At 50.6% G+C, this 24,828-nt stretch overlaps 1 protein-coding gene across 2 annotated transcripts in view; it reads left to right on the forward strand.

The window, feature by feature from the left end:
- Positions 1-24,102, forward strand: part of Sema1a (semaphorin 1a) — a 139,516-nt gene extending 115,414 nt beyond the window's left edge. Inside the window, exons 3-10 of one of the 2 annotated variants that reach the window (XM_069118477.1) lie at positions 13,391-13,487; positions 15,157-15,566; positions 18,586-18,674; positions 19,065-19,206; positions 19,498-19,846; positions 19,929-20,545; positions 20,623-20,833; positions 20,927-24,102. In XM_069118477.1, the coding sequence (XP_068974578.1) occupies positions 13,391-13,487; positions 15,157-15,566; positions 18,586-18,674; positions 19,065-19,206; positions 19,498-19,846; positions 19,929-20,545; positions 20,623-20,833; positions 20,927-21,197 (2,186 nt within the window). In that variant the 3' untranslated portion in view covers positions 21,198-24,102. Of the gene's footprint in view, positions 1-13,390; positions 13,488-15,156; positions 15,567-18,585; positions 18,675-19,064; positions 19,207-19,497; positions 19,847-19,928; positions 20,546-20,622; positions 20,834-20,923 lie in introns of both variants that reach the window. The other variant, XM_069118476.1, reaches the window with a different exon arrangement.
- The last annotated feature ends 726 nt before the right edge of the window (positions 24,103-24,828 follow it).

Here is a 24,828-nt window from a genome sequence, read left to right on the forward strand (position 1 = left end):
CGGTCGTGCGCACCGCCGGCTCCGCGACCGCCACAGCCCGGTAAACTGCCTCCAAGTTTAGGACGCAGAAACGCGTAATCGTTAGCGATGACGAAGTGTTGTTCGAGGTTCGTGCTCGACTCGTTTCGCGTGAATCGCGTTTCAACGCGTCGGCCGTTCACGCTGTGAAACCTATTTTTTTTCTCTTTTCGTTTTTCGCTTCGAACTCGGAAAAATTCACCGAAACGCGACCACTTTGCGACAACTTTCCTCTTGGAGATTAAATGTTTGTCGTTGGCCGTGTGACTGGGGGCCGTAAAGAATCGACCGAGAACGATCGCTGCTTTGTTTCCGCCCCGTTACCGAACTATTGGTCAGCCGGGATGAAAAGTTGCAGGTTTACGCGAACGCGAGGAAGAAAGTGGAACGATCGCGACGAGAATCGAGATTGTTTGGATAAACAGCCGGGGGAAAGAAAGAGAAGTTCAGGTCGGTAAGGTAAACGAATAAATACTTTGGTTAACTAGTAGCTCGCGTTCTTGTCGTCTCGTTAAATATTTGTTCGTCTCTCGTTTATTTAATATTCGTAAGCCAAAGGAGAATTTTACGCGTTCCCGTTTCCCGATTTAAAACGCAGAAGAGAGGGGAAAACAGGGAAGCAAATATCACGCGGTCGTATTTTCCCAGGCGGAAGCAAATATCAGCTTTCAAGAATTGTATTCGATATAGTCCTTGCACTAGCCACGTTTATCCAGATTCCACGCGTTCTTTGTACCTCTGTCTTTTGTGTCTTTTTTTTTTTTTTTTCAACGAACGATTTTATCGAAATTAATACCGCGGTAATTGCTGTAAACGCGTTTCGTACTCGGAGGTGTTAATTAGTCGCGGCACTCGGATCTACGTCGGACGAGAGAAATTCGATGTTGGAAAGGTGTCGGGTGCAGATGGAAGGCGCGCGAGTGCGATTCGCCAACTCGGCTGATTTCGGGTGGGCGATTTTCGATGAAATATCGCGACGGGGCTGTGTACGTGTTCGACTGCTGACAGCAATTCGACTCGGCCGGATGAGGATATCGATCGGCGTTACCTTGATCGAGCAGGTGTGTGTACCGGTTAAATCGAGGGTGTACCGCGGCTCTACTCGACGTCTTGTTTAATCTCGATGTTAAGATTGCCATCGCGAAAATTGGGCCGAGCGATGGTCGACGAAAACTCGTTGGTTGGACGAGGAAGAGGCAATTAAGTGGCACGTCGCCGCCCTGCCTGTTTAGCATTTGCCGAATCGCGAATATTCCGATCAGCTACGATCGAAATTCGACTCGTGCCTGTCCAAGAGCAATGGAACCGAATCGTGGAAACGGGGACAATCAAACGACATAACGTTGCACAGGAACATGCAACGATCATCGAATGTCGGATCAATTACACAACAGAGTTTGTCGACCCATTACCGTACGGCATACGCGTTCCCGAGACCAGTTACCCGATACTACTTGCAATTTACTGGACATGGATGACCCAAATATTTCGACAGCGAAGATCTCTTCGGAACCGTTGCTCGACGTCGAGCCGATTTTCCTCGTTCCTCGGAATCGAACGAATTCCCTTAAAACATATTTAATTAACTCGATCGTCAGGATGAGTATCGGAAGCTAATGTAAACCGATGAACGCCAAGTATCCATTTAGATCGACGAGTAAACTGTCGTGACAACAGTCATCGCTAAGCGTATGTTCGTCTATCGTCAAAGTTCGGCTCGGAGTAGCTTTGTAAGCGCAATGGATACCGCTGCCCCTCGCTCGTTCTCCTCGCTGCCACTTGTTGATGCGAACAATTGCCAGCAAACGATTAGGTATGCTTCCTGTCGAACGCACACGCAATCGTACCGACGACACCTTCCTTCGATAGCGTTTACCTTGGTTCCGACGCCCTGCTGAACGTGACGATCGCGCCTCCGCATTCCGGATGCAAGATTTCCTGTCCGTAGACAAACTGTCGGGGAAAATCGGTATCTACGATCATCGAGCCTACGCGCAAACGGGTCGTGTCCTCTGGGTTTTCAAAGTTGTTTCAATCTGGAATCCTTTCTTTAGGCGGGCCTCTGGTGGAGAGAACAGCCGCAGGGTTGGTCTGGTCCGGAAAGCCTGTAAATACTCGCGGCCAACGTGTAGAGACAGTCCGAGAGAGTGAAAAAAGTTTGGTCATCGCGAACGCCCGAAGGAGGTTTTCCAGAGAGCGCGGATGCAAATAAAGTGTCTGTGAAGCTCCCTCGTACGAGCTGAACGAGAACGCGATGAGACAATAGGTACGCCAGGCAAACATCCTTTGCGGATCGAGGTTATTCTCTCGAGAGAAAAGCCGAGTTCTACTCGCAGATGGATAAAAGGTGATATATAAGTCGGTCGTAGACGTTGTCGCATCGGTTTTAACGTCGCGTGTAATACGGTAAATTCGAAACGCGATACGAAACGCGCGTTCGCTCGTTGCAACGAAACGATCATTTTCACGCATCCATGACAACGCTGCAAAGAGGTGCGATGGCGTATTCGAGATCCGTTGTCGTAAATAAATTCTGCTCGCTGAAAGAGAAGCCAAGAGAAAAATTCGAAAGGGCACTCGGATCGGAAACGTTTAAAGAGGCGGCGTTAATAACGCGCGAAAGTTAATGGACTTTCTGCCTCGCGACGTTCGTTCAACGAGACTTCTATCTTGATTAATTAAAGTATGATCCCTTGATTGGGTTTTGAAAGACACGACGTTGAATGACAGATGACGATCGATACGTCGACAGGGACACATCCTCCTTCCCCGTTCGTTATCGGACCTGAAATTTACTCACACGCTCGGGAATTCGAAAATTCTCGTCACTCTGCGTTTCGTCGATTAACCGTTGATCGATCGCCTCTGCGAGACCCGTTCCTCTCACGATACCGACTAGGAGGCTGTTTGCTCGATTTTCCGAAGGTCTGACGCTCGGGTAACCGCTTCGCGACGCGGCTCGTTTCGTTCGGAAACAAAGTGATCCATAAATAGCGAGGAATCCAGGGCCATCCTCCGCGGAAAAGTCATGGACGAGAGAAACGACCAGAAAAATGGGAGAACAATGGCCGTTCGCGACGGCCGAGTTTCCAAGGACTTTCAGAGTGCTTTCGAAGGAACCGGCGACGCATCGGTTTTGTCGTCCAATAAAAGCATCGATTCGGAACGATAACGCGAACGAAATACCAAGAGAAATACACGAGCAACACCGGTGTAAAGAGAAGGAAGCAACGTGTTTCCAGCTAGTGGCTCGATCCCAATCACAGGCGATAACGTATCGCGTGGTAAATTCATAGAGTGGTGGTCTAGAACGATTGATTTATTAGATCGAGCCACGCAGTACGTCCGTCGGCATTAAGACCGGCAAACACTGGCCCGTAATCCAATTAATTTCGCCGAGGCGATCGTGATTCGGCACGGCCACTGTATCTCGCACGTAAGAGCGGATTGCATCGCATCGTATCGCGTAATTAGTTTCATTAACGATGTGCGCGCACCTACGATACAGCCACTTTCATAAATAATCGACGTAAGAGCAGCCGTCGTCGGTTCGCGCGAACGATGTTCCGATTGCTGCCACTTTGTTCATTACGCTGGTTACCTGGAAAATTTCTTTATGAAAATTATCGAAAGCGTCGGACGACCGAAACAGTCCTCGGCCCTTTGCCCATTTAACGGCGCGATATGTGTATGACATATATATACATTTTAGTGCTTTCATTTTCTTCAGTGACATTATTTCTCTTTAAAAGAGCGTGTGTACCGATACGTTGCCGATGTAACGTTGATATCGAATCGATGTCGACAGGCCAAATGCGCGACAAACAGAATCGATGTATGGACAACGTCGCTGATCCGATTCCGTGCTGTTAAGTGGATGACAATCTTTATCGGTCGAGCTGTACCATTTCCACGGCGAATTGCAGCGCGTGCTCCAGGTTCTTTTGCCGAAAGTTCGATAACGATTGAAATTTCTATATGGCCTTCGTGAAATTATTGCTGTTAACGGAGCTTTGAGCGTCGTAAGAATACGCGAACGGTTTCCTTCGTGGCGAACGATAAATACGTTCCCCTTTTAATGCAGCAAACTGATAACGAAAAAGGATAGGCAGCGCTTAGAATACGTCTGCCTCTTTTTCTCCTCTGGGAAAAATCGAGTCGCGTAACGGGTATTTTAGTAAAGTTCGATAACAACCAGAATGTTCTGTGCGGTCACCATAAATTCATTATCGTCGCTGGAACGGAGGCAACGCTGCGGTAGCGTGGAACGGAACACGGAACGGGCTCGTTTCCCGTTTTCACCGCGGTACGCGACGCCCCCGATAACGGCCGAGAAAATTGAAATAAAACCGCTCGACCTGAAAAAAAAATGTACGTTTTTCGGAACACGGATGAAATTAAGGACACGTTCGATCCACTCTTGCGTTTTTGTTGTGGCGCCACGTGATTGCACGCAGTATACGCAACGCGGATGAAAATCGCTCGTTCGTTTCGTTCGCCGATTAATTTATCTTGGGCGAGAGAGTAAAGATAGCGAGAATGGAGACGCTACGTTTCACAGTTATCCTCCTGTCTTCCTAAATCGTTACGTTCAAATTATATTACTCGTGTAACACGCGTAAAAGTCACTTTATGTAGAACACCGTGCGAAAACAACGATCTTCGATAGAAAACTTTAAGGTGCTTTCAACGTCCGAAAAATCGATCGTGCGTTGATTAAAAGTGTCGCGCCAATAAATGTTCGATCAAATCAAATAAATCGAAACGCGCGAACGAGGAACAACGCGAACAGAGTGGCTGCCAATTACGAGAGAAAGACGACGCGGGCACGAGTGTGGTGGACACGCAACACGAGAGACGAGCGGATGCAAAGACGCGAAACGAGATTCGGTGGACGAGGTTCGATCTGCGTTCGCTGATAATTAACCGTTGGGAGCGAATTCGCGACCGCGCATCCATTCCGGCTTGAATGATTAATCCCGCATTTGCGTTAGCCCGCACACTGCGCGATGCGATGCAGTTTCGCGAACGATTCACGGCTGTGGCCTGCCAATCGTTGCGAGTCGTCGAGGCCCAGGTTTCTGCCCTCTCGACACGAAAGAAAACTTACGTTAATTCGCTTTCGCGATATCAACGCGCGCGCTTCTTTTCGCAAATTCTCGGAATACCCAAGTGAGATTTGCCTTACATCGGGCAAAGTGACGGGAAACACTCGCGAAAAATGGCGTTTCTACGGAAAGGTAGAGGCGAGGGCAACCAAGTGCGATGCGATGTAACGGGAACGTATCGACGCGAGGAATCTGTTACGTCGTCTGAAAAGTTTCTTTCGTTTTCTAAGGAAATAATGGATGGAAGGGAATAATGGCACAGTATATTTCTCGTTTTATATTATTTTATCGAATTGCGTATGATCAATTTTCTTCTATCGAAATAAAGATCACGACGTTCGACAGATTAGGTTTCGTGTTTGTATAAAGATGCATCGTTGTAAAAGACGGGTCTGTAAAAGAAAGACGCTTCTCGGACAACCTAATACTTAGCCGCTCTAGCTCTAACCGATTCAGACTTCGGCCTAATTCAAACTTGGGCCTGATTCGATGTTCGGCGATATCGCGCAGCCTTGGCTGCATTCTCGTCTCGGCTTTCGCTATGTCGCGTCGACCGAGTCACGGATCCCGCGCTTATCCTTGACTTATCGCCTAGATAAGGACGCCCCTCGTTCTCGTAGTGGCAAACCCCGGGAACCGATGTGTATATATCAGGGAACTAGGTCGAGCCGAGTTTCTAGCGCGCTCACGCTTCGAGAAAACTCGCCGTTCTCGCTTTTCTCCGATATCCACCGCTTCTTTATTTCGCTTTACTTCGCCCGCTAATTGAAGATCAGCCGTTTCTGGTAAGTTTGAAAACTTGCTCCTCCGAGTTCGATACTCTGCTTTGTATTAGAAATCCCACGGCTGGACTCGCGTATCGAGGTTATTTGTTAGCAACGTAACTTTTGCGGATGATCTGCGACAGCGAGCTAACGATGTTTCGCTCTCGCAGACAATCGAATACGCCTAGCTTTTGTTTCGCCGCTTCGCATCGTTCTTGTTAGCGTTCTTCCAGTGTTGCTCGAGGTTCTTCCCTTGGATACCGTTGACCTACTTACCGCTCCACGATTTTAAGTTATTTAGCTACCCCTCCCAGGTTGGATGTGCTAGAGAACTTCGACTACCTCGTTCGCCATTCATTCGACGTAGATCCAGAATGCGTTGCTTCGAATCGCGACACTGGAATCGGTATACGTATTCCTCGTATCTCGTTTCAAGGGGACTATTGAGAGTTGACCTCGTTTCGTAGTATCGCGTGCTTAGCATCTTACGAGGAGTTAGACGCCTTCCAAGATCGTCGAAATATCTCGCAGCGGCAAGGTTTCGCAGCTCCAACACGTTATCGAATATCGAGTAAGAAAAGAACAAAAAAAGCGAAATTGTTTCTCTGGAAAATCGTGGAAGAGCGAGATCGATTCGATCGTTCTGGTTTAGTCGAGAAGCGAAAGGGGATTCGAGACGCTCCTCGATTCAGGGAGATTTCGTACGATCGAGTTCAGGATCGAAAGCCATTACCGAGGTGACAATGCAGATACATCGAGGGCCTCGCTAACGATCGTACCACGACCGATCGAGCCGAGCCGACGACCCGTTCCCCGGACTGATGATCTCGTTTCCTTGGCGGCGCGTCTCACCCCCGGCCCAGCCGACGAGCTCTAGCGAGCATAGGTACGTTCCTAAAGTGTGCACCGACGCGATAAATGCCAGGGTCAAACCCGTGAGCCGAAGTTCCGCTATTTTACGGTACGCTACGTTTTTGGGTAGTCCCTAGCGGCCACCCGGCACTCCCGTCAGCCTCCACATTTCTTCCGACGGCATTCTGCATAAAACTTTACCGCGTCTGCCTCCATCTTCACCAATCGTCGGAAATTGAGTTATTCGCGAGCGCGACTTCGAACGCTGCCGTTTTTATTAGCGTTTTCCGTGCGAATACACCAATTTGCGCGCAGATGTCGTCGATGAACGAATAATACCCACGCAACGAATAACTGGAAACGCGTAATAACCGATTTCGCGCGAAACGTTCTTCGAGTTCCACGTTCGCGTACGTCGCCCGATGTCTCGTAACAAGTTTCGATTCATTCGTTTCCTCTTGTAACGGTTATTCTCGAGCACACCGCGTACGACTTACTAAAAGTCTTTGCCGAGTGTAAACGGAGCACGATAAACGATATTTCAAAGCAACGAACGTTCGCCGGGCTTTTCGAAGAATCGACGAAGATAGACGTTCGCGTCCAAGCCGTAAGGCGCGTAGAGAGGCGAGCTGACTGCGAATCTCGTTCGACCGTCTCGAAAAGGGTTCAAAGCCAACGTTCGACGAGGAAGGCGGGATTCTAGAGCTGGATGGAGTCCAGTCGATTCGCAAACGAGACGCTCCGGTTGACGTCCCTCGTTAGCGATGTAAACTCGACGGGCTACGAAAAGAGGGAAAATAAAAGACAAATACGACGCAGGAACGTTTCGGGGAACACCTTTTCCGACGACTTAACGACATTGTGACAGAATGGAGCCGTGGGTCCTTTCAGCGGCGTTTGGCTCTATCCTTCCTTTCCCTTTCAGCGGAATTACGTGCACGACAGCTTCGATACGCCGCTATCCTTCGCGTACTTACCCCGCGCTTGTGCATCGTCGATCATCCGAATCCAAAGCGACCAAAACTGTTCGTCCCGATGAAATTTCTCCTTTCGAGACGATCCGGTTAGTCCGCAGGATTTCGAGTGACTATTCGGTAGCAGGAAAATAATTCTTTCGTTTATGGTTGAGTCGAGTGGATTGCTCGACCGGACAACTGACCTTAGAAAGGTGTGTCCGTAGGACGAGAGCTTTTCACGAGCTTGCCACTCGCTCAGTTATTCGATCGTAGTACGATTGTTTTCGTTCGACAAAAGTCGTAACAAAAGTTGTTCTTTCCCGTGGGAAAGGTTATCGTCGCGTCGGGCCGATTACCAAGTAGATACGCCGTCGTATTTGAATCTTCTTTGACTGACTCGTAGCTTTCTTCTTCTATTTTTTCTTCTCTGCTGCCCGTTCTGTCTTCTCGACTCTCGTTACCTCCCCATCCCGCTTATACTCCCTCGCGCGCTTTTTCTTTCGCTTCGTCAGGCATACCTTAGTCGAGGAAACACGTGTTGTGTCCCAAGAAATTGAAGAGCTAACGCGACACCTCAGTCGCGTCGAGATGCCAGAAAACGCTCGCATGACTGCTCGAGAACACTGCCTGTTCCGTGGCAAGGTAATTTTTCAGAAATCTCCACGGTTTCTCTCTCTCTCTCTCTTCACTTTTATCCGTTTTACTCTTGCGCTTAGGTTTCCTCTAAGAAAATCGAGATTCACGTGGAAACGCATACACGCGGTAGACCACCCGCGGCTAATTTAATTAAAAGTTAAATTACGAGAGACGGCGTCGCGCGCACGGACACTGCTAATAAAGTAACTTGGCCTTTGGATAGAGACATCCGCTTGCGTTTTCGTTTGACTATTCATACCGTGCGAACAGTTTATTTCGCGAAAACGCACCAACTTCCATCGTGTACAACCCCCGAGCGGTAACGTAGCTGTTACATAATCGAAGAAAATGCACACACGCGTGCAAATCGATTATTTAGATGGGCAAATAGTAAATGTAGACAAACAAATTTAGAAGTTAAACAGAAACGAGAACGTGCTCCATTGATGGAATATCGGCCGTTTGCGCTGCATTACGAGACCTATTAATAATCGAGTGGAAGCCTTTCCGCTTCACCACGGAGGCTGCAAGTTGCGGACTCTTTGTCCGCCATTAAGGACCACAGAAACGCTGACTTATCCGCGCGATAAAAAATCCCGCTTAACGATTCGACCGATCCAAGACGAAGGCGATCTCCTCCGATTGGATAATTTCCCCCAAAGCTCTCGTTCTCGGCTGAAGACGCGGCAGTTATGTCCAAAACCGCTGATCGAACCGTATTTTTCGCACAGCTTTCGACGCAATAAAAGCAGCGGGAGAGACTCGACTCGGTTGATGGGCTCGTTCATTAGTCATGGTTTAACCGCAGGTCGAAGACCGCAGTTCCACCTGTGTGCGTGCGCGGAAACACATAGCCGGAAGAAAGAGAGAAAGAGAGAGAGAGGTAGCTACAGGGGGGCTGTTAAAAAATAATAGGCTAGGGTCGTTGCTGGCAGTGGCGTCACCCTGGCACGTGCGAAACTTTAATGACTTTCGCTCGACATAACGCCACTCCGGCTCCCTCGCTCGTTTTCCTTATCCCTCCGTGTGTAAACCGGGGCCTCGCATGGGTCCACTCGTGTGGCACACCGTCACCGGAGATAATCCACTTCTCGGCGAGGAGAACGTTGGTACGCCGCAGACGATCGGATCGCCAGATACCGCTCGACTCCTTTCTTTATTAATTCACCGCGCGTTCCTCTTATCTTCCGACCGTTATGCTCTCCACTTCCTTGTATACGGCATCCGAATACGTCGACCGCTTATTGTTAGAGGAAAATACGTATGTACTTTGGAGGCTCGTCGTACATCGTTAAACCATTCGAATCCGTGGAAACGATGCCGCGCGATCTTACACGCTCGACGATAAAACGTTGGTCGTCGACCAGAACGCAGCTCGCGTTATGACGCCAACTTTCGAAATTGTTGGCCGGGTCACGACGATCCGGAACGTTAAACGACGAGAGTCCGTACGAGGGAAAAGTTGCGCCGGATAACTTCCAAATTGTTCGAACCAACGTCGCGTCGAATTTGGAAGTTCGACTGCGAAGAGTCGATAGAGTCCGCGAGAAGTTTTCTTTCCGTCACTTGGATACCTTTCGGCGTAAACGTCGAAAACGCCAGCCGTAAATTAATACATGGCGCATCGCGTTTGTCGCAGACTCGTTCGAGAACGGAATCGCAAGGTGGAAAATTCGCCGAAAGGTAGCGGAATGATCGACGAGGAATGACTGGTGCGCGGACTCGCGCGTTTAATTGCCGCGATAGTGACGCGGCAACGATCCGCTTGAGAATTCTCGGCCTCGTTCGGCAGCCTGCATCTTTTACCCGATCCGCTATATTCGCCGGATTCCCGTCTGGATGGGCCCTTCTGGTCTACTCAGGCCGAGCAGAGGGACGGTGGAGAACGATCTCGCAAACTTCGATCGAGCAAGTTTGACGGCAGAGTCGTAACTTTGGACGCGTTCAATATTTCCGAATACCCGGTGCCGGGGTTTCATGGCACGCCACGCCATGCCATGCCACGCTATGCCGTGCCACCGCCTCGGCAAACTTATATACGTGATTTGTGGTCTCGCCTACCCTGGCCCCTGCTGGACCAGATAAATTCACTTCGGTCAATTTTTTAGCGGTTCCCGAACAATCGTACGTTGTACGCTTCGATGTAACGCACGGTCTGTTCGAGATATCGTAAAATATTGGCCTCCGTTCTCTCCGACTCTCTGCGAATCTAGTTTCCTCACCGAAACGGATATTTAATTTGCAATGATACACTGGCCGCGCGAGTACCTACGTGGCTTCTCACTTACGAACTTGCCTCGAAATCGATACGCGGTGCTTCCTCCTCGTTAGGAGTCGATAGGATCGTTGGATCGGTATTTCGGGAACGACTTCCGGCTACCCGTTACTTGGCAACCAGATTGAAATGAACGAACTTAGGGGCGGGTTTCGCGTGGCGCAATTAACGCCAGAGATTGAAACAGCGAAATGAAAATGGACAGGAAGAGGCGTGGACGTGTCTCGGGCCGGCCACCAGCTGACCCGCGAAACGCGCTTAAGTGCTTTGTGACGCGCTTAGAAGCTCGGCAATGCCAAAAAGTCGCTCATTGAAAAGCGCAATCACGATTGTCACCGGTTGTGCAGGATCGTGTGTGGCGGCTTAAAACGAGACGTTCTACCTCGGCTCTACGTGTAAGCCGATATCAACTCGTTGGCTTGCGTTTTGCGTCAGCTTCCGCGAATATCGTTGGTCCCGCTGTCAGGCGAAACTCGACGTTCACCGCAAACTCCTGTCTCGTCCTGTTGTGAAAGGACATCGCGACACGTGGAACACACACATCACACGGACGATGCGAGCGACAGAATGCGATGGTTGGCGCGGAGAGCAAACGCACCTCGAATTTTCCGTGATTAATAGATACGGCGAGTTGCCGGTCGATTTCGTTCGAGCTCTAATTTCCAGCTGGAAATTAGAACGAACGGTGAAACGGAATCTTTGCGTTTTCACGATGGTTGGCGCGCGAGATTGCAATCGACCGGCTAATTTTGGAAAGCGATAACCGAGCGAATCTAGAGCCGATGGGAGTTACAAGCTGCCCCGTTTAATTTCAAAGCCAATCAGCGAAAGAGACCGCGTTCCCCCTTCCCTCGTCCACCGATCTTTGCGTCCGTCTACGCGGCGTTCGCGTATATCCTTGTGCAATTTCGCCGCGTTTGATTTCGCGATCGAACGCTCTCGACGCGAACCACCGCGCCACAGCAACGAAAAACGAAAGCGCTGGAGAATGAACGAGCAAACGGTACCGCCGCGGTGACTCGATAATTATCGATTCAACCATGGGACACGCGTTCGACCCCCGAAGTAAAAAAGCAGTCAAAAGCAGATGCCGTAAATACCGATGTAACGTTTCCACGCGGAAAACGTTTAATAAGCGGACAGCCAGCTATTCGGCTATATCCCGGAGCGATCTCGTTCCGATTTTCTATCTAAAACCGTTTCCCTGTCTCTCTAACTACCCTCTCTCCGTTCAACCTTCCGATTCTCTCGGGCTTTCCCGTCGGACGAGGACGAATGTAACGCGGGCCAGCGTGACGTTAATTCGTTTCCAGTGCAAGACGTATGATCCTCCGATAATGGTGCGCTCCCATTTGCCGGTATTCCGCGGCTATCAGCGACCCAAATTGCATACGCGAGACACGCCGCTCGGAATCATCGATATTGACTGGTGTCGGAGGACCGCGTTAATTGCACTTCAGACGTTACCTGCCCGGTGAACGACGGATAATCGACGCGTTAATTTCGAACCGCGTTGCGTCCGTCACTCCACCACGTTTTACGCTCGCCGGACCATACTTTTTCGCCGATGGAAACTCTTCTGGAAATTCTTCGCCGTACGAATAAATAAAAATCTCCGGCCGGAACGATTCCGGTTGCTGGAAACCGTTTGAAAGCGTAGCTCGCCGGGAGGAAGCCAGGAGAATTCCTTCGCTCGAAACAGATATTGCAGCGGTATCGTGAAAAGTATGGAAGCGGCTGAACGCAGCTAGGAAATGGACTCTCGCTTTGCGAGCTGGTCCGAATTACGTTAATTACTTTACCGAACGTCTTGCGGCAGGACGAAGTGAATAGCCGGCGCGGAGGGCGCGGTCCTTTCATAATGGCTCCCTTTTCACCGTACCATCCGCTCATTGTTACTGTCGATGCTATTGCGTGCTTATCTGCCGACCTAAATTGCATCGACCGGATACGAAGGACCGGTCAGTGACATTGACTGACGTCGAAACGCGGAAACACGTCGATAATTATGCCCTCGGTGTCGGCAGGCGCCGCCGCGGAATTAGGTTGCCACGCGGTTCATTCGAACCTGCGACTTTACGATTCCACCGTGTCGAACGTTATCTTCGTTATCGATGGCAACGATGGTGCAACGAGGCGCCGCGGGCTGTCGCGAGAAAGAAAAGGTTAATCGTTACGCTTCGGGGATGGAGCGTGCACAAGCCTCGATGATTAAGACCTTTCACGATACGCGATAACGAGGCTCGCGAATTTCCACGAAAATTTCCGAGAAATTTGTCCGGTGGAACGAACTCCCATCGTTCTCGGAGAGGATCGCGAGGGAGGAGTTTGCCGACGGGCGGAGGAACCGATCGATCGTTGAAGGGGCGGCCAGGACGAAGGGAGGCTCGTTGTAACTAATAGATAGGTAATTAGCGGATAATGAAGTAGCTTCCTGTCGAGTGAAAAAATGATCGATCATCGGGATAGATCCGTTAACGATCGATCGAACCTTTGTTCTTTGGAATGGCGATCAAAAGGAACTTATTACGCTTATTAAACCGACCTGGCGTTTGCTCGATACCGTGAACGGCTTAGCTTGCAAACGTCGTCGGTGCCTGCGTGTGCCGTTGGGCCGCGTAGCGCTCGTCAATGGCCGTCCGCCTTTCGCCACCATTCACCGCGAAAGCAACTACCACGAACGAGATCCGTCGACTCCCTCTAATTACACCAATAAGATAATTCCTCCATTCAAACGATAGAAGGAAAACCAACCGACGTTCCTCTACTTTTCTTTTCCAGGTGCCGAAGATGTGTTCAGGTTTACGGGGAACGAGACGCACACAGACTACTTTCGGCTGGTACTCCGGGACGGGAACTATCTTCTGGTCGGCGGAAGGTAAATAGAGGATTCATTTGGAGCGAGTGCTTTAATTAAAGGACCGCTTCTTCTTCTCGTTCTTTGCTACCGGTTCGAGAGCCTACCACGATCGACGCTCGCGCACCTCTCGATCTTTACGTGTACGGACTAGTTTCACCGGGAAATCTCGTTTCCACGCTCTCCTCTCCTCTCCTTTCGAGTTTCGTCTTCCTCGGATTCTCTTCTTTCCGACGATAAATTCTCCGAGACCGGCCACGAAACGCTGTTCCACCCTGTTAATGAGATCGTCGAACTTTATTTAGAAACTTCTTCGCGCGCTTTATTTTACGAGCCTTCGAATGTGAAGCGGCAAGGAAGCGCGACTTCTTGCAAGCTCGCCGGTTCTTTAAAAAACTTTCCCCCGCGGAATCCAGAGGGAACGTAATATGTAATTAAAACGCGATATACATCGGCTACTACTGGCCGCGAAATCTGGAGCACGAATCTCTCGCGGAACGCTTTGCTATTTGGGTCGAAGGATTCGTCCGGTCGGTGGTTCCGCGTTTCCTTCCACTCGCCAACCTTGTTCCACGAAATCGTTATGTACCGAGCCTCCTTAACTTCGGTTTGCCGTCGAATCCGATTCCTATCGATTATCTTTCCTCTCGACAACGAATCTTCGCTCGATTCCACTCCGTTCATCCGAAAGAGATAAACAGACAGACAGAGAGAGAGAGAAAGAGAGAGAGAGAGAGTGGAAACGGAATGAAATCGGTTGCTGGTAGGTCGTGACGATAATTGGGTCTCCCTCCCGTGAACAGACGCGAATCGATCGTGTCATCGTTGATCGCTCGTCGTTGTCGCCGTCGTCAGTAGAATTACGTTAATTGCTCGATCGATTCGGCGAGTGTCATCGGGTTAGGTTTTTCTCTCGAAATCGATGGGTCCGGTTCTACCCACCGGGATAGGTTAAATCGCTCGCAAATGCGAGCTGTCGCGAGACAACGGGGAAAATTTGCAGCTCGAGACCTCTCGGAATATTAATCTCGAGCCGACCGCCATAAATCTTGGCCCGTGTGTAATAAACGGATCGGGACGGCGCTCGAATCCCGTCGTGGTTCCCGTGGCTCTCGGCCTTTCGATCGACTTTTTTGTCGTCGACTCGGTGCGCGGTGGGACCGACTACATTTCCCGAGAAGCCGGAGAATCTGCGCGCGATAAGCGGACAAAGTAAAGGGACGCGAAAGCCTCTCGGTGCCACACGGTGATTAATGCGCGATCGGTAGTATCGCGTATCGAAAAAAGTTACGGATCGCGCGCGGGAAATAGGGAAATTCTCGGAGGAGGAGATACGTTCGGGAATATTCGAAGGAGCGGTTCGTTTCGACGAAAAAGGGACCGTGAGTCGAGATTCGCGAGCTTCTCTTTTCCCATAAATTCCCCGTAAAATCCTTTACTTCGGCGAACTGGGTTTCGCGTCTGTATTATCGGTGGCTGTCTTTTAAAATTCCATTCATACGACGACGTTTTCGATGAACGCTTAAAGCGGAAAGCCCGATGCGGCAAGGAGAATTGGTTGCGCGATTACCGAACGAACCCCGGAGTTCGATCGCGAGCCCGAGTTCTATTTGCCGAAGGAGCCGCCGCGAATAGAAGCAAATCCAGCTTGAAAGCGTATTCATTCGCGGCAACATCTCTTCTATTTCAGAAATCTCGTGCACAATCTGAGCCTGACTGATTTGACCGAGCAACAAAGGTTGACTTGGTACTCGACCGACAGTGACGTGAAGATGTGCCTGGTGAAGGGCACGCCCGAGGAGAATTGCCAGAACTACATTCGCATCCTCGTCAAGACGGACTCGAACACGTTGCTGGTGTGCGCGACCAACGCTTTCAAGCCGATGTGCCGCGACTACGGGGTACACCCCGGCAACTATACGATCCTGAAGGAGAAGGGAGGCCAGGCGATGTGCCCGTACGACCCTCGTCACAACAGCACCTTCGTCTACGTAGACGGAGAACTTTACACCGGCACGGTGGCCGATTTCGCGGGCATGGATCCCATCATCTATAGGGAGCCGCTGCAGACCGAGCAGTACGACTCCAAGAGCCTAAACGGTGAGTAAATCCAGGACGCTCCTTTCGTTTTTCTTCTTAGCGATCGATCGGTCGACCCGGTCGTCGCTTCCGCTTACGTAAGTATGTCGTAGGTCGGTTTAAAGCGACTGTGTACCGCGAACCAGGCGGCTGTCGAATGAGAAAAAGTAGATTAGCCGGATAAGACGAGCGACGCGTGCAAGCAAGCAGGAGAAAGGTAATCGGCCGCGTCATCGATGAAATTAAAAAGCCGTTAGACGATGTTTCTTAGGATCTGGTTGATACGGAATGGGCAAGGGCGTGGATGACGAATTGGAGGCAGGCCGGTCGACGTTAACGCGCGATTAAAGATTAAAGTATGAGAAACGCGGCCACGCTGAATATACGTTGTAAGCAGGTGGAGTGTTCCCGATGGTGGAAAAAGGTCGGTAGGGCAGTAGCGGGCAGGAAAGAATTTATCGCACGGTATACTAAAACGTTCCTCGCGGCCAGCCATGGGGAGAACCCTTTGCTCTATCCGGAGAAAAAGTTTCTCCAAACGAGCGAGAGATTCCGGAAGAAAGTTGCTCGCTCGAACGAGTTAAGCGTTTCGGCCACGCTTCCTGGATAATAACGAAACGACCATCCGGAGAAAATTCATTGGCATTCGAAATGCCGGTTACACGCGCTATTTATGCAAACAGTGGTTCGTACCGTACAGCGCTGTGTAGAGGGTCAGCTTGGCTAGTGCTCGCGATATTCGACTGCAGATCCGAAAGGGCCGCAAGCTGCAAGCCACGGATTCGATATTTACTGGAGAAGTTCTCAGTTGGACTTTGAAAATCGCAGTTCTGCGAGTTACGGGACGAAAAATTAGGGAAAACGACGCGGTGCGCCAACTACCGGGCTCCGGCTTTAATCCACACCATGTAATTCCGAGATTAACTGTGCGTGTACGTTGGATTTCGTAGCTCGCGCAGCGACGATATTATTCCGCTGCCCTTCCATATCTGTATAATGACAGAAGTCTCTGTTCGCCCTGGACGAAACACGTCTCACGGTACCACGTCGTCGATGGGAAATTTTAATCCGGATAAAAGACCTGTCTGCTGGCCCCTGTCCGCCGGTTCAACGACTCTTCTTCGAGCTGTTTTTTCGTGGATTGCTATTATTAACTGCTTTATCGGGCGTGTCTCGTACATTTCGTCGTCCAACTAGCGTCTTTTTCCTGCGCCTCGCACCCACGCTCCCTCGCATCAACCAAACATCTACGATGCTCGGCGAGGAAAAACGAAGGGCGAACGAGAATTACGGTTCCCCTGCGAGTTTGCCGAAAGGTCGAATTTTTATTCGGAACGGTCACCGAGCGAGAAAGAATTATAGTTGGGATACCGAGGGATGACGCGCGAGCTCATTGGCGAGGTAGAGGGGAAACGCGGGACGGGAATTTTTTACGAGAACGACGCGACGTTTCGATTGCGAGAAAAGTCGGGAAGGAAAAGTAACTGCGGGAGGAACAAAGAGAACGGTAAACTGCGTGTGCGTCACCTTATTCCACGGTTTCGCTCGTCCGCTCGAGTATTTTAATTGAACGGTGTACGAACGCTAATCAAGTTTCTCCGGCCGCTGGATAATATTGATTTTCCCTTCGTTCGTTGAAAATTCAACTCTCTACCGACCTCTCTCCGTTTGCCTCGTTCGCTCGCGCTGACCTTTTCCTCTCGCTCGTCGCTCGAAATTCTCGTTGCTCGTTGCCAACGCAAAACCGAAAAGTTTTCGCGGAAAAAATGCAGAAAAAAAATGCAAAAAAAAATAGAAAACGCGCTCCATTGCGACGATGAATTTCTGTTTTTGCCGTGAAATAATTGCTACATCGTTACTACTTTCAGCCAAACGATCATCGAGAGCCTCCATAGCGACTAGCGCGCGTTGTCGAGTACCATCCGTGATTTTCATCGAGCCGGCGTCGTTTCACGGGTATCTAACGTCGGACAGTTTTCTAATCGTAAAATGCATCGCAGCGGGAAAGGAAGAAGAGGCAAAGAGTGAATAGAGACCGACGACTCCTGATCTCCTCTGCTTTCCCGTTGCAACTTCCGCTTTGTCTCGATGGTGACGCGGTAAAATGCATCCAGAAAGAAAGACAGCTGGACGACGAAGTGGTGTGCTAGATGAATCGGCGGCGGTGTAAAGCGGGACAGAGGGAACGACGGAAAATTTATGGGCTGGAGCGTGGCGGGTCGGTCGGATATACCTACGTGGCGCGCGAGATTAATATTACTTTATGAATCCTAAGAAGCTTATGAAAACCCTGTCAAGTTAATAAATCGATAAAGTTTTCCCACTTTATCGGACGCTCGTGTACTCGAGTCGGTGCGACTGGTCCCAAGAGCAAGAGAGTGCGCGCGTACGTGTGTTTGCGGCGATAGAGAAGGGCAAGGAGAAAAATTGAGAGCGGAAGGAGAGATAGGAAGAGAGAGAGAGAGAGAGAGAAGCAGGGCGTCGTTCCAGCGCGACACCGCCGTTCGAATAATCGACGAAATAAAACGGTTCTAGCGTCTTCGCGGTTGGCTTATTGCCCTGCTCTCGCCGCGGTCTGGAAGACGTCGCGTCCCCGTCTTCTTCCTTCTCCTCCTCCTCCTCTTCCGTCAGGCTTTAGGAAAGTAAAATTGATTTTTACGATTCGCCCGTTCACGATCGTTGGAAATCTGGCCCCTCGTTCTCCCAGACGATCCCGAAGTGGATAATGATTTTTTAACGAGGATCTGATGTCGCCGCCCTAAAACAACGCCGGATTATTCTTGCGATCGGGGCTGCACGACGAGCGGCTTTTAGTCGATTTTTCCAGGCCACCCATCGGCTTCGCTCACCCTGTTCATTTTTTATTCCACAGCAGATAGAGAGAGCGCTGTCTATATATTTTATCGTAGCTCGGTCCATTGTACCGATTCGGCCGGTTATCGCGTTCGTTTATTCATAAGAGAACTTTACGAGCGCCGTTTGCCGCCGGCGTACATAACCATGGTAACAACGTTGTAATACGCGCGCGTTCTAATTGCAGCGCCAAACTTTGTCAGCTCCATGGCCCAGGGAGACTTCGTCTACTTCTTCTTCCGGGAGACCGCCGTGGAATATATCAATTGCGGCAAGGTAAGTGGTCTTGCCATCGCTTTGATCGCGGTCGATCGATTTCGCTGGTTCAGCGACGTTCCACAGGCGTCCGAGTCTCCCGAATGAAATTCCTCCGCGAGCTGTAATCGATGAAAATTTTCACGACGATCATCTACACCAGAATTTTTTCTCGAACAGCGCGGGAAATTTGTGACCGCGTGGCACGTCCTCCGCGCTCGAATTTATCGGCGAAAGCAGCAGCGTGGAGCTTCTCTCGCGACTCGATCGCCTACAATTTGGCGAGGACGTGGCTGCATCGATGCAACCGACCGGTCGAGCGTTATCGGTTCTCGATTTTATCGAGCAGTTTGACCGCCGAGACAAGAAACGCGACGACCATTTACACGTTCATTCTCTTCTCCTTTGCAGACCGTCTATTCTCGCGTGGCGAGAGTCTGTAAATACGATCGAGGTGGTCCGCATCGATATCGCAATAGGTGGACCTCGTTCCTAAAGTCCCGTCTCAATTGTTCCGTCACCGGAGACTTTCCTTTCTACTTCAACGAGATACGTAAGTACAAGCTTCTGGCACGGTTAACGCGATCGATCTTGGTCCATCGTGCTCACGGACGAACATTGCACGCGGCTTCGACCTCGAGATCGGTATCGAGGCACCCGAGATACCTCGTTCGATCGGACGTCAACCGCGACGTCGTTGATTTTAAACGGCGGCACTTAGACGCCGGAAAGGTCGAGAAATAAATTTTCGATAGGATTCGCTGGCACGCTCGTAAACCTGCGCGGATGCGGCCGAGGTCGCGCGAACAAAGAACCATGGAATTACAGCGCGCGTTATTTGCAGAATCAACGACGGAACTGATATCGGGTCAGTACGGCAATAAGTCGGCGCAGCTGATTTACGGCACGTTCACTACCCCAGTGAACAGCATCAGCGGCTCGGCCGTCTGCGCCTTTTCCTTGCAAGACGTCACCGACACGTTCAAGGGTAACTTCAAGGAACAGAGCGCCATCAATTCGAACTGGCTGCCGGTTCAGAGTACCAAGGTTCCGGACCCGAGGCCCGGCCAGTGCGTCAACGACTCCCGATCTCTGCCCGATCTGACCCTCAATTTTATCAACACGCACTCCCTCATGGACGAGCTGGTGCCGAGCTTCTTCGGTCAGCCTATCGTCATACGCACCAGTTTCCAGTAAGTCGGAAATCCTCGGTCGTCGATACAAGTCGACGAAAGAGTATGGTCGCGCTAACGGATTTCTCTTCCATTCGCGCAGTTACAGATTCACGCAGATCGCCGTGGATCCTCAGGTGAAGACTCCCGGCGGTAAGACGTACGACGTGTTGTTCATCGGTACGGACAATGGAAAGGTGATCAAGGCGGTGAACGCCGAGTCGGCGGACACACACCTGAAGGTCAGCCCTGTGGTGATCGAGGAGATCCAGGCGTTCCCGTCAACGGTGCCGGTGCGCGGCATCAAAGTGGTGAGAGCCTCGCAGGCCGGCGACGGCCTCGAGGACGGCAGGCTGGTCGTGATCGCCGATAGCCAAGTTCAGGCGCTCAGGCTACACCGGTGCTACAGCGATAGGATCTTGTCGTGCGGCGAGTGCGTGGCCCTGCAGGATCCGTATTGCGCCTGGGACAAGGTCGAGGGCAAATGCCGAGCGCTGGTCGGCCCAGCGGCCACCGATGCGAGCAGATTTCTGCAGAGCGTGGCGACCGGACTGCACGCCTCGTGTCCACCGAGCAAAACTTCGAACAAGGACGCGAGCAGCGTGGGCGCCATCTCCGCCAACCAGAACAAATTCCCGCAGGACTCGATGATACCGAATAAGGAGGGTCAAGGCGGCGAGATCATCAATATCATGCAGGACGAGGAACAGGATAATTCGGGTATGAGCTGTTTCCAGAAGATGAGACGAGTTCAACGTCCGGATCCGTCCGATTTTCTCACGATCGTATCGCCGCAGGTCCCGAGGTATCGGCGGCGGACTCCCCACCGCCGCAGTATTCCGTGGAGACCCTGGTGATGGCCGTGGTAGCCGGCGCGTTAGCAGCTCTTTTGGTCGGCTTCGTCGCAGGCTACCTGTGCGGCAGGAAATGTAGAAAAGACGAGGACGATAATCTGCCGTATCCGGACACGGAGTACGAGTACTTCGAGCAACGTCAAAACGTGAACAGGTATGCGACGAATGTCCAGCGGCGATCAGTAAACGGAGAATACGGTGATTGGACGTGTCAAGGGTGCATTTCTCTTTTTTAATATCGCAGCAGGCTAGCGCCGGAGCCGAAACTACTGCCCCAGGAGGAAGTGACCTACGCGGAACCGGTACTGGTTCCGCAGCCTCCGAAGCTTCATTCGCCGAAAGGAACGATGCGAAAGCCGCCACCAACCCCGACGGAAACGCTGTTCCAGTTCCCAGACGGGTATGGTTTCCGCGGGCCGAGGGACAACTTTGGGACCCTACGATCCCACCAGGGTGACGCGTATCGACGCAACGATGGGTTCGCGACCACCCGCAGCGTGAAGAAGGTTTATCTCTGAGAAACGAGCGAGGAGGGAGGTGGCCGTCACCGGAGCTTAGGACGGCCAGCGCGCAATCGGCACAACGCGACCACAGCGGCCAGGAGTAGTCGCGCTGTGACGTCTGGGGGACAGTCGAATCGCGAACTCGCGGGCCCGAGGGCGCTTGAATCGCCTTCGCCACCCTCGAGCGTCTCGTCTAGTTCCCCGTCTCCTCCCTCCTCGTCACCCTCGCCGACCCTCGTACCGATCGCCATGAGCGGTGGTTCGCCACCACCGCCGACGCCGCCCTGCAGCTACATCTATCGATCATAGTCGTCGTCGTCGTCGGCGTCGGCTTCCTCGCCGCCGCCGTCGTACTCTGCTTCTTGTTACGCGACGCCAGCAGCAGGGACACCGTTCTACAGTCCCGCTGCGCGTTCCGATCCTGTATAGTAGCGTGTGAGCGCTCACTTTCCCTGTTTTCGTTTCCTTTCGTTGCGCGTTCCTTGCGTTTCCGCTTGATCCTCGGTTGCCTTTCAGTCCGTCGGAATCGCCGATACGGGCATCGGTCGAGTCTACTACCGAGTATCATGTCGTCGTCCGACGACGATTCTTCTCTAGGGAAAGGACTGCACCAGCAAGAAGGTAAAGCCAGCGGTGTCGATCGAGCTCGGTAATCAGGCTCGATCGTGCTAGATGGTGCGTTGAGTCGTTCGCAATGGAACGTCGCGATCTCCGCCGTTTTATCGATCGATTCCCGAAAACCCACGCGTAGTATTATGGCAAAGGTTACTTCTCGTGAAGTCAATTAAAAGAGACTATCGTCGGACTCGACTTGCGATTTTTCTAATGTTGTAATATTTAACGCGAGTGTTTGACAGTGCCATAATTGTTCGCGTAATACTACCGCGTGCCTCGAAACTAAGGGATGCCAGCGCGAAACGCGCCACGCTCGTTTCGTCTCTGTCCCTTTCGATAGAGGGACGAACGATCGGACTCTCTCGATTCGATGGTGGACAGGAAGCAGAGGGAGGGAATGAAACGAAGAAAAGGAAATATATGACGTTGGACTTTAGTCGTCACGGCATCGTGCCATAAACGTTGGATCGTTTGCCGTAAAATCGCGGAGATCGCCACGTCGCCTTTACGATGCGTCGGTTAATCAGCAGACTCTCTTTAAGTGACTGATAGTTTGGCGAAACGGAGTTATCGCCGAGAGATTACCACGGCCGATTTCTAATTTTATCGTACGTTTCGGAAACGCGCGTTTCACCACCTGCACATATACGTAATACAGAGAGCAAATGGGAATAGCTAGAGAAAGAGCTAGAGAAGAAGAAGTATGCGTGAGAGGTGTCTAAAATTTAACAGAGAGAAAGAAGTTAAAGAGGGAAGGTAGAGGGAGAGAGCTAGCCATGGAGAGAGGAAACGAAAGAGACATAGAACTTGTATGTAAATAATACACGTATATAGAAAGAGAAGAAACAAATAACATATACGAAGAAGTTTAAGAGTTCTATGAGCTGCAGATGCGGAAAGGGAGAAACGAGAATCAGTCCATCTAGAACCTGGGCCCGATGATACACGTAGACATCTATCTTAAAGTGCTTCTTATTTCAGTGTGTTTAGAAGTAACGCGTATGTGATATATATTATATGACGAGGTGTTTTCTAGAAGTTGAGAGAAAGGAGGAGAGAAAGCGAAAGAGCGAGAGCGATGGAGTAGGTGCGATGGACACGGCGATGAACTCGACGATCCTTTGTTCACAAGAATTCACCGCTGCGCTTTCACCAACAATTTGTCGAGCGTTTTCGCGAAAAATTTGTAAAATTTTCCATCGAGTTTTGTCCGACGCTTTTACCTTCGTTATATTCGTTCCTCTTTCTTCCTTTGCGTTTCCGTCTCGTCCCCGATCCTCGGGTATAACACCGATTCTGTGAACAATCGAGCGAGAGTGTCACGCCGCCTTCGTTCATTTTTTCGTTGTTTTCTTTGTTCTTGTTCGACACGCACACTATCACACCAAGTACACAGGACAACGGACTAGCGCGTTTGTTACGGCGTTTTTCTTATCGCCGATCCGTATCGGTCAGTAATCCGATCGATCGGCTGGTCTTTTTCGATTGAGAAACGAAGGCTCGCCCGACACACGCCCCCTAAAACGGTAAGACTGATAAGACTCCTTGGCCGGGCGGGCCCCTCCATCCGTTTATCGTTGTTAGAGTACCGTTAGATCGGCATCGACCAACACGGTTTCCTTTGTCGACAGTACAAATTTTCATCGCGTTTCGTACACGATATACGTTGGTCTTGTTTCACGAGCAGGCAACGCGGGCGCCCCGTCACTTCTTTCCCTATGCTTGAAAACAAAAAAAAAAAGAAAAAAGAAAAATCAACGCAAAGGCCTGTGCGGTTTATCCACGTTCCTGGCAAAATACTGTCGTTTGCATGCGTCCGAGAACCTTGCGAGAAAGAGGAGGATACAGGGCGCTGAGCATCCTGCGCGTGAAACGACAGGACACGCTGACAAGAAAAAGGGGACTCGATTTACACACACACATACATTTCATACACACGCGCGCGCGTACACACAAACACACACACACGACACGTAATACACGCGTATACATAAATACACAATCAAACGCGCGCGCACGTTGACGCAGAGCGCGGACAGCCGCGCGTTTCAAAGCTGCCATGTATTATCGACCCGACACTTCTCGTCGTTGCAAAATATCTAATTGTACCTCCGGTGTAGGTAGCGTATTTTTAACGGCTTGTTTTCACTTGGGTCGGTCGGAGGGGAGCGGACGTTTTCTAAGTTTGATACGATATTAAACGAGTTCGCGCTTTATCCGTTTAAGGTTCTACTAAATCTCTCCTAGTGTGATCCTTTTCGCGAATGGAAGACTCAGGCACGATACCAAAGATTATTACTTATAACTAAGCATACTAACTCAACCGTTGCTCTTTGCGATGGTGATTGAACGTTAGAGGCGCACAAAATAACAAAAAGAAAAAATATGAAAAGAAGTAACGTTTTAGGGATTGCTGACCCCTCGCACAAAATCGGACGCTCCCGAACTTAACGTTCGAAAGCAACGTTTTTTTTTCTTTTACCCTTCTTTCGTCTCTCCTTTCGACGCGCGCGCTAACGTTCGTTTACTGATTTTTCTACCAACCGTTGGCGAATCGCAACGATTCCTTCCTCCGTTGACTTCGTTGCCGCACGTTATGTGTTCATTGCGAGACTACGAAACCCAATCGGTAGCGTCGTTTTACAAACGCTGTCGCGTTTCGCGCGTCGCACGAATCACGATATTTCGATTCGATTTCTCAATTGGAAGAAGGGCGAAAGAAGGGTTCGACGAGTTTTTCAACGACGGCGTTGACGATCCAGCAATCGGGGGACACACCGAGATCACGATTCGAAGAAGGCGAAGGGAGAAAACGATCGAATCGCGCACGACGTTGGAATCAAGTAATGCATGAAAGGATGCGAGAGGAGAGAAAGCGTCGCGATCGTTGCACGTTCGGAGATATTTTTCGTGACGGGGATACCGAGTTAGCAGCGTGATGAAACAATAAGAGGAAAATGGCAGGGATAATTGAAGGAGGGGGAGAGAAAGAGAGATTGAAATCAGAATTTTATGATAATCTTAACGATAT

The sequence above is a fragment of the Bombus flavifrons genome, chromosome 8, assembly GCF_040668555.2.
Source record: "Bombus flavifrons isolate JBK064 chromosome 8, iyBomFlav1_principal, whole genome shotgun sequence".
NCBI lineage: Eukaryota > Metazoa > Arthropoda > Insecta > Hymenoptera > Apidae > Bombus > Bombus flavifrons.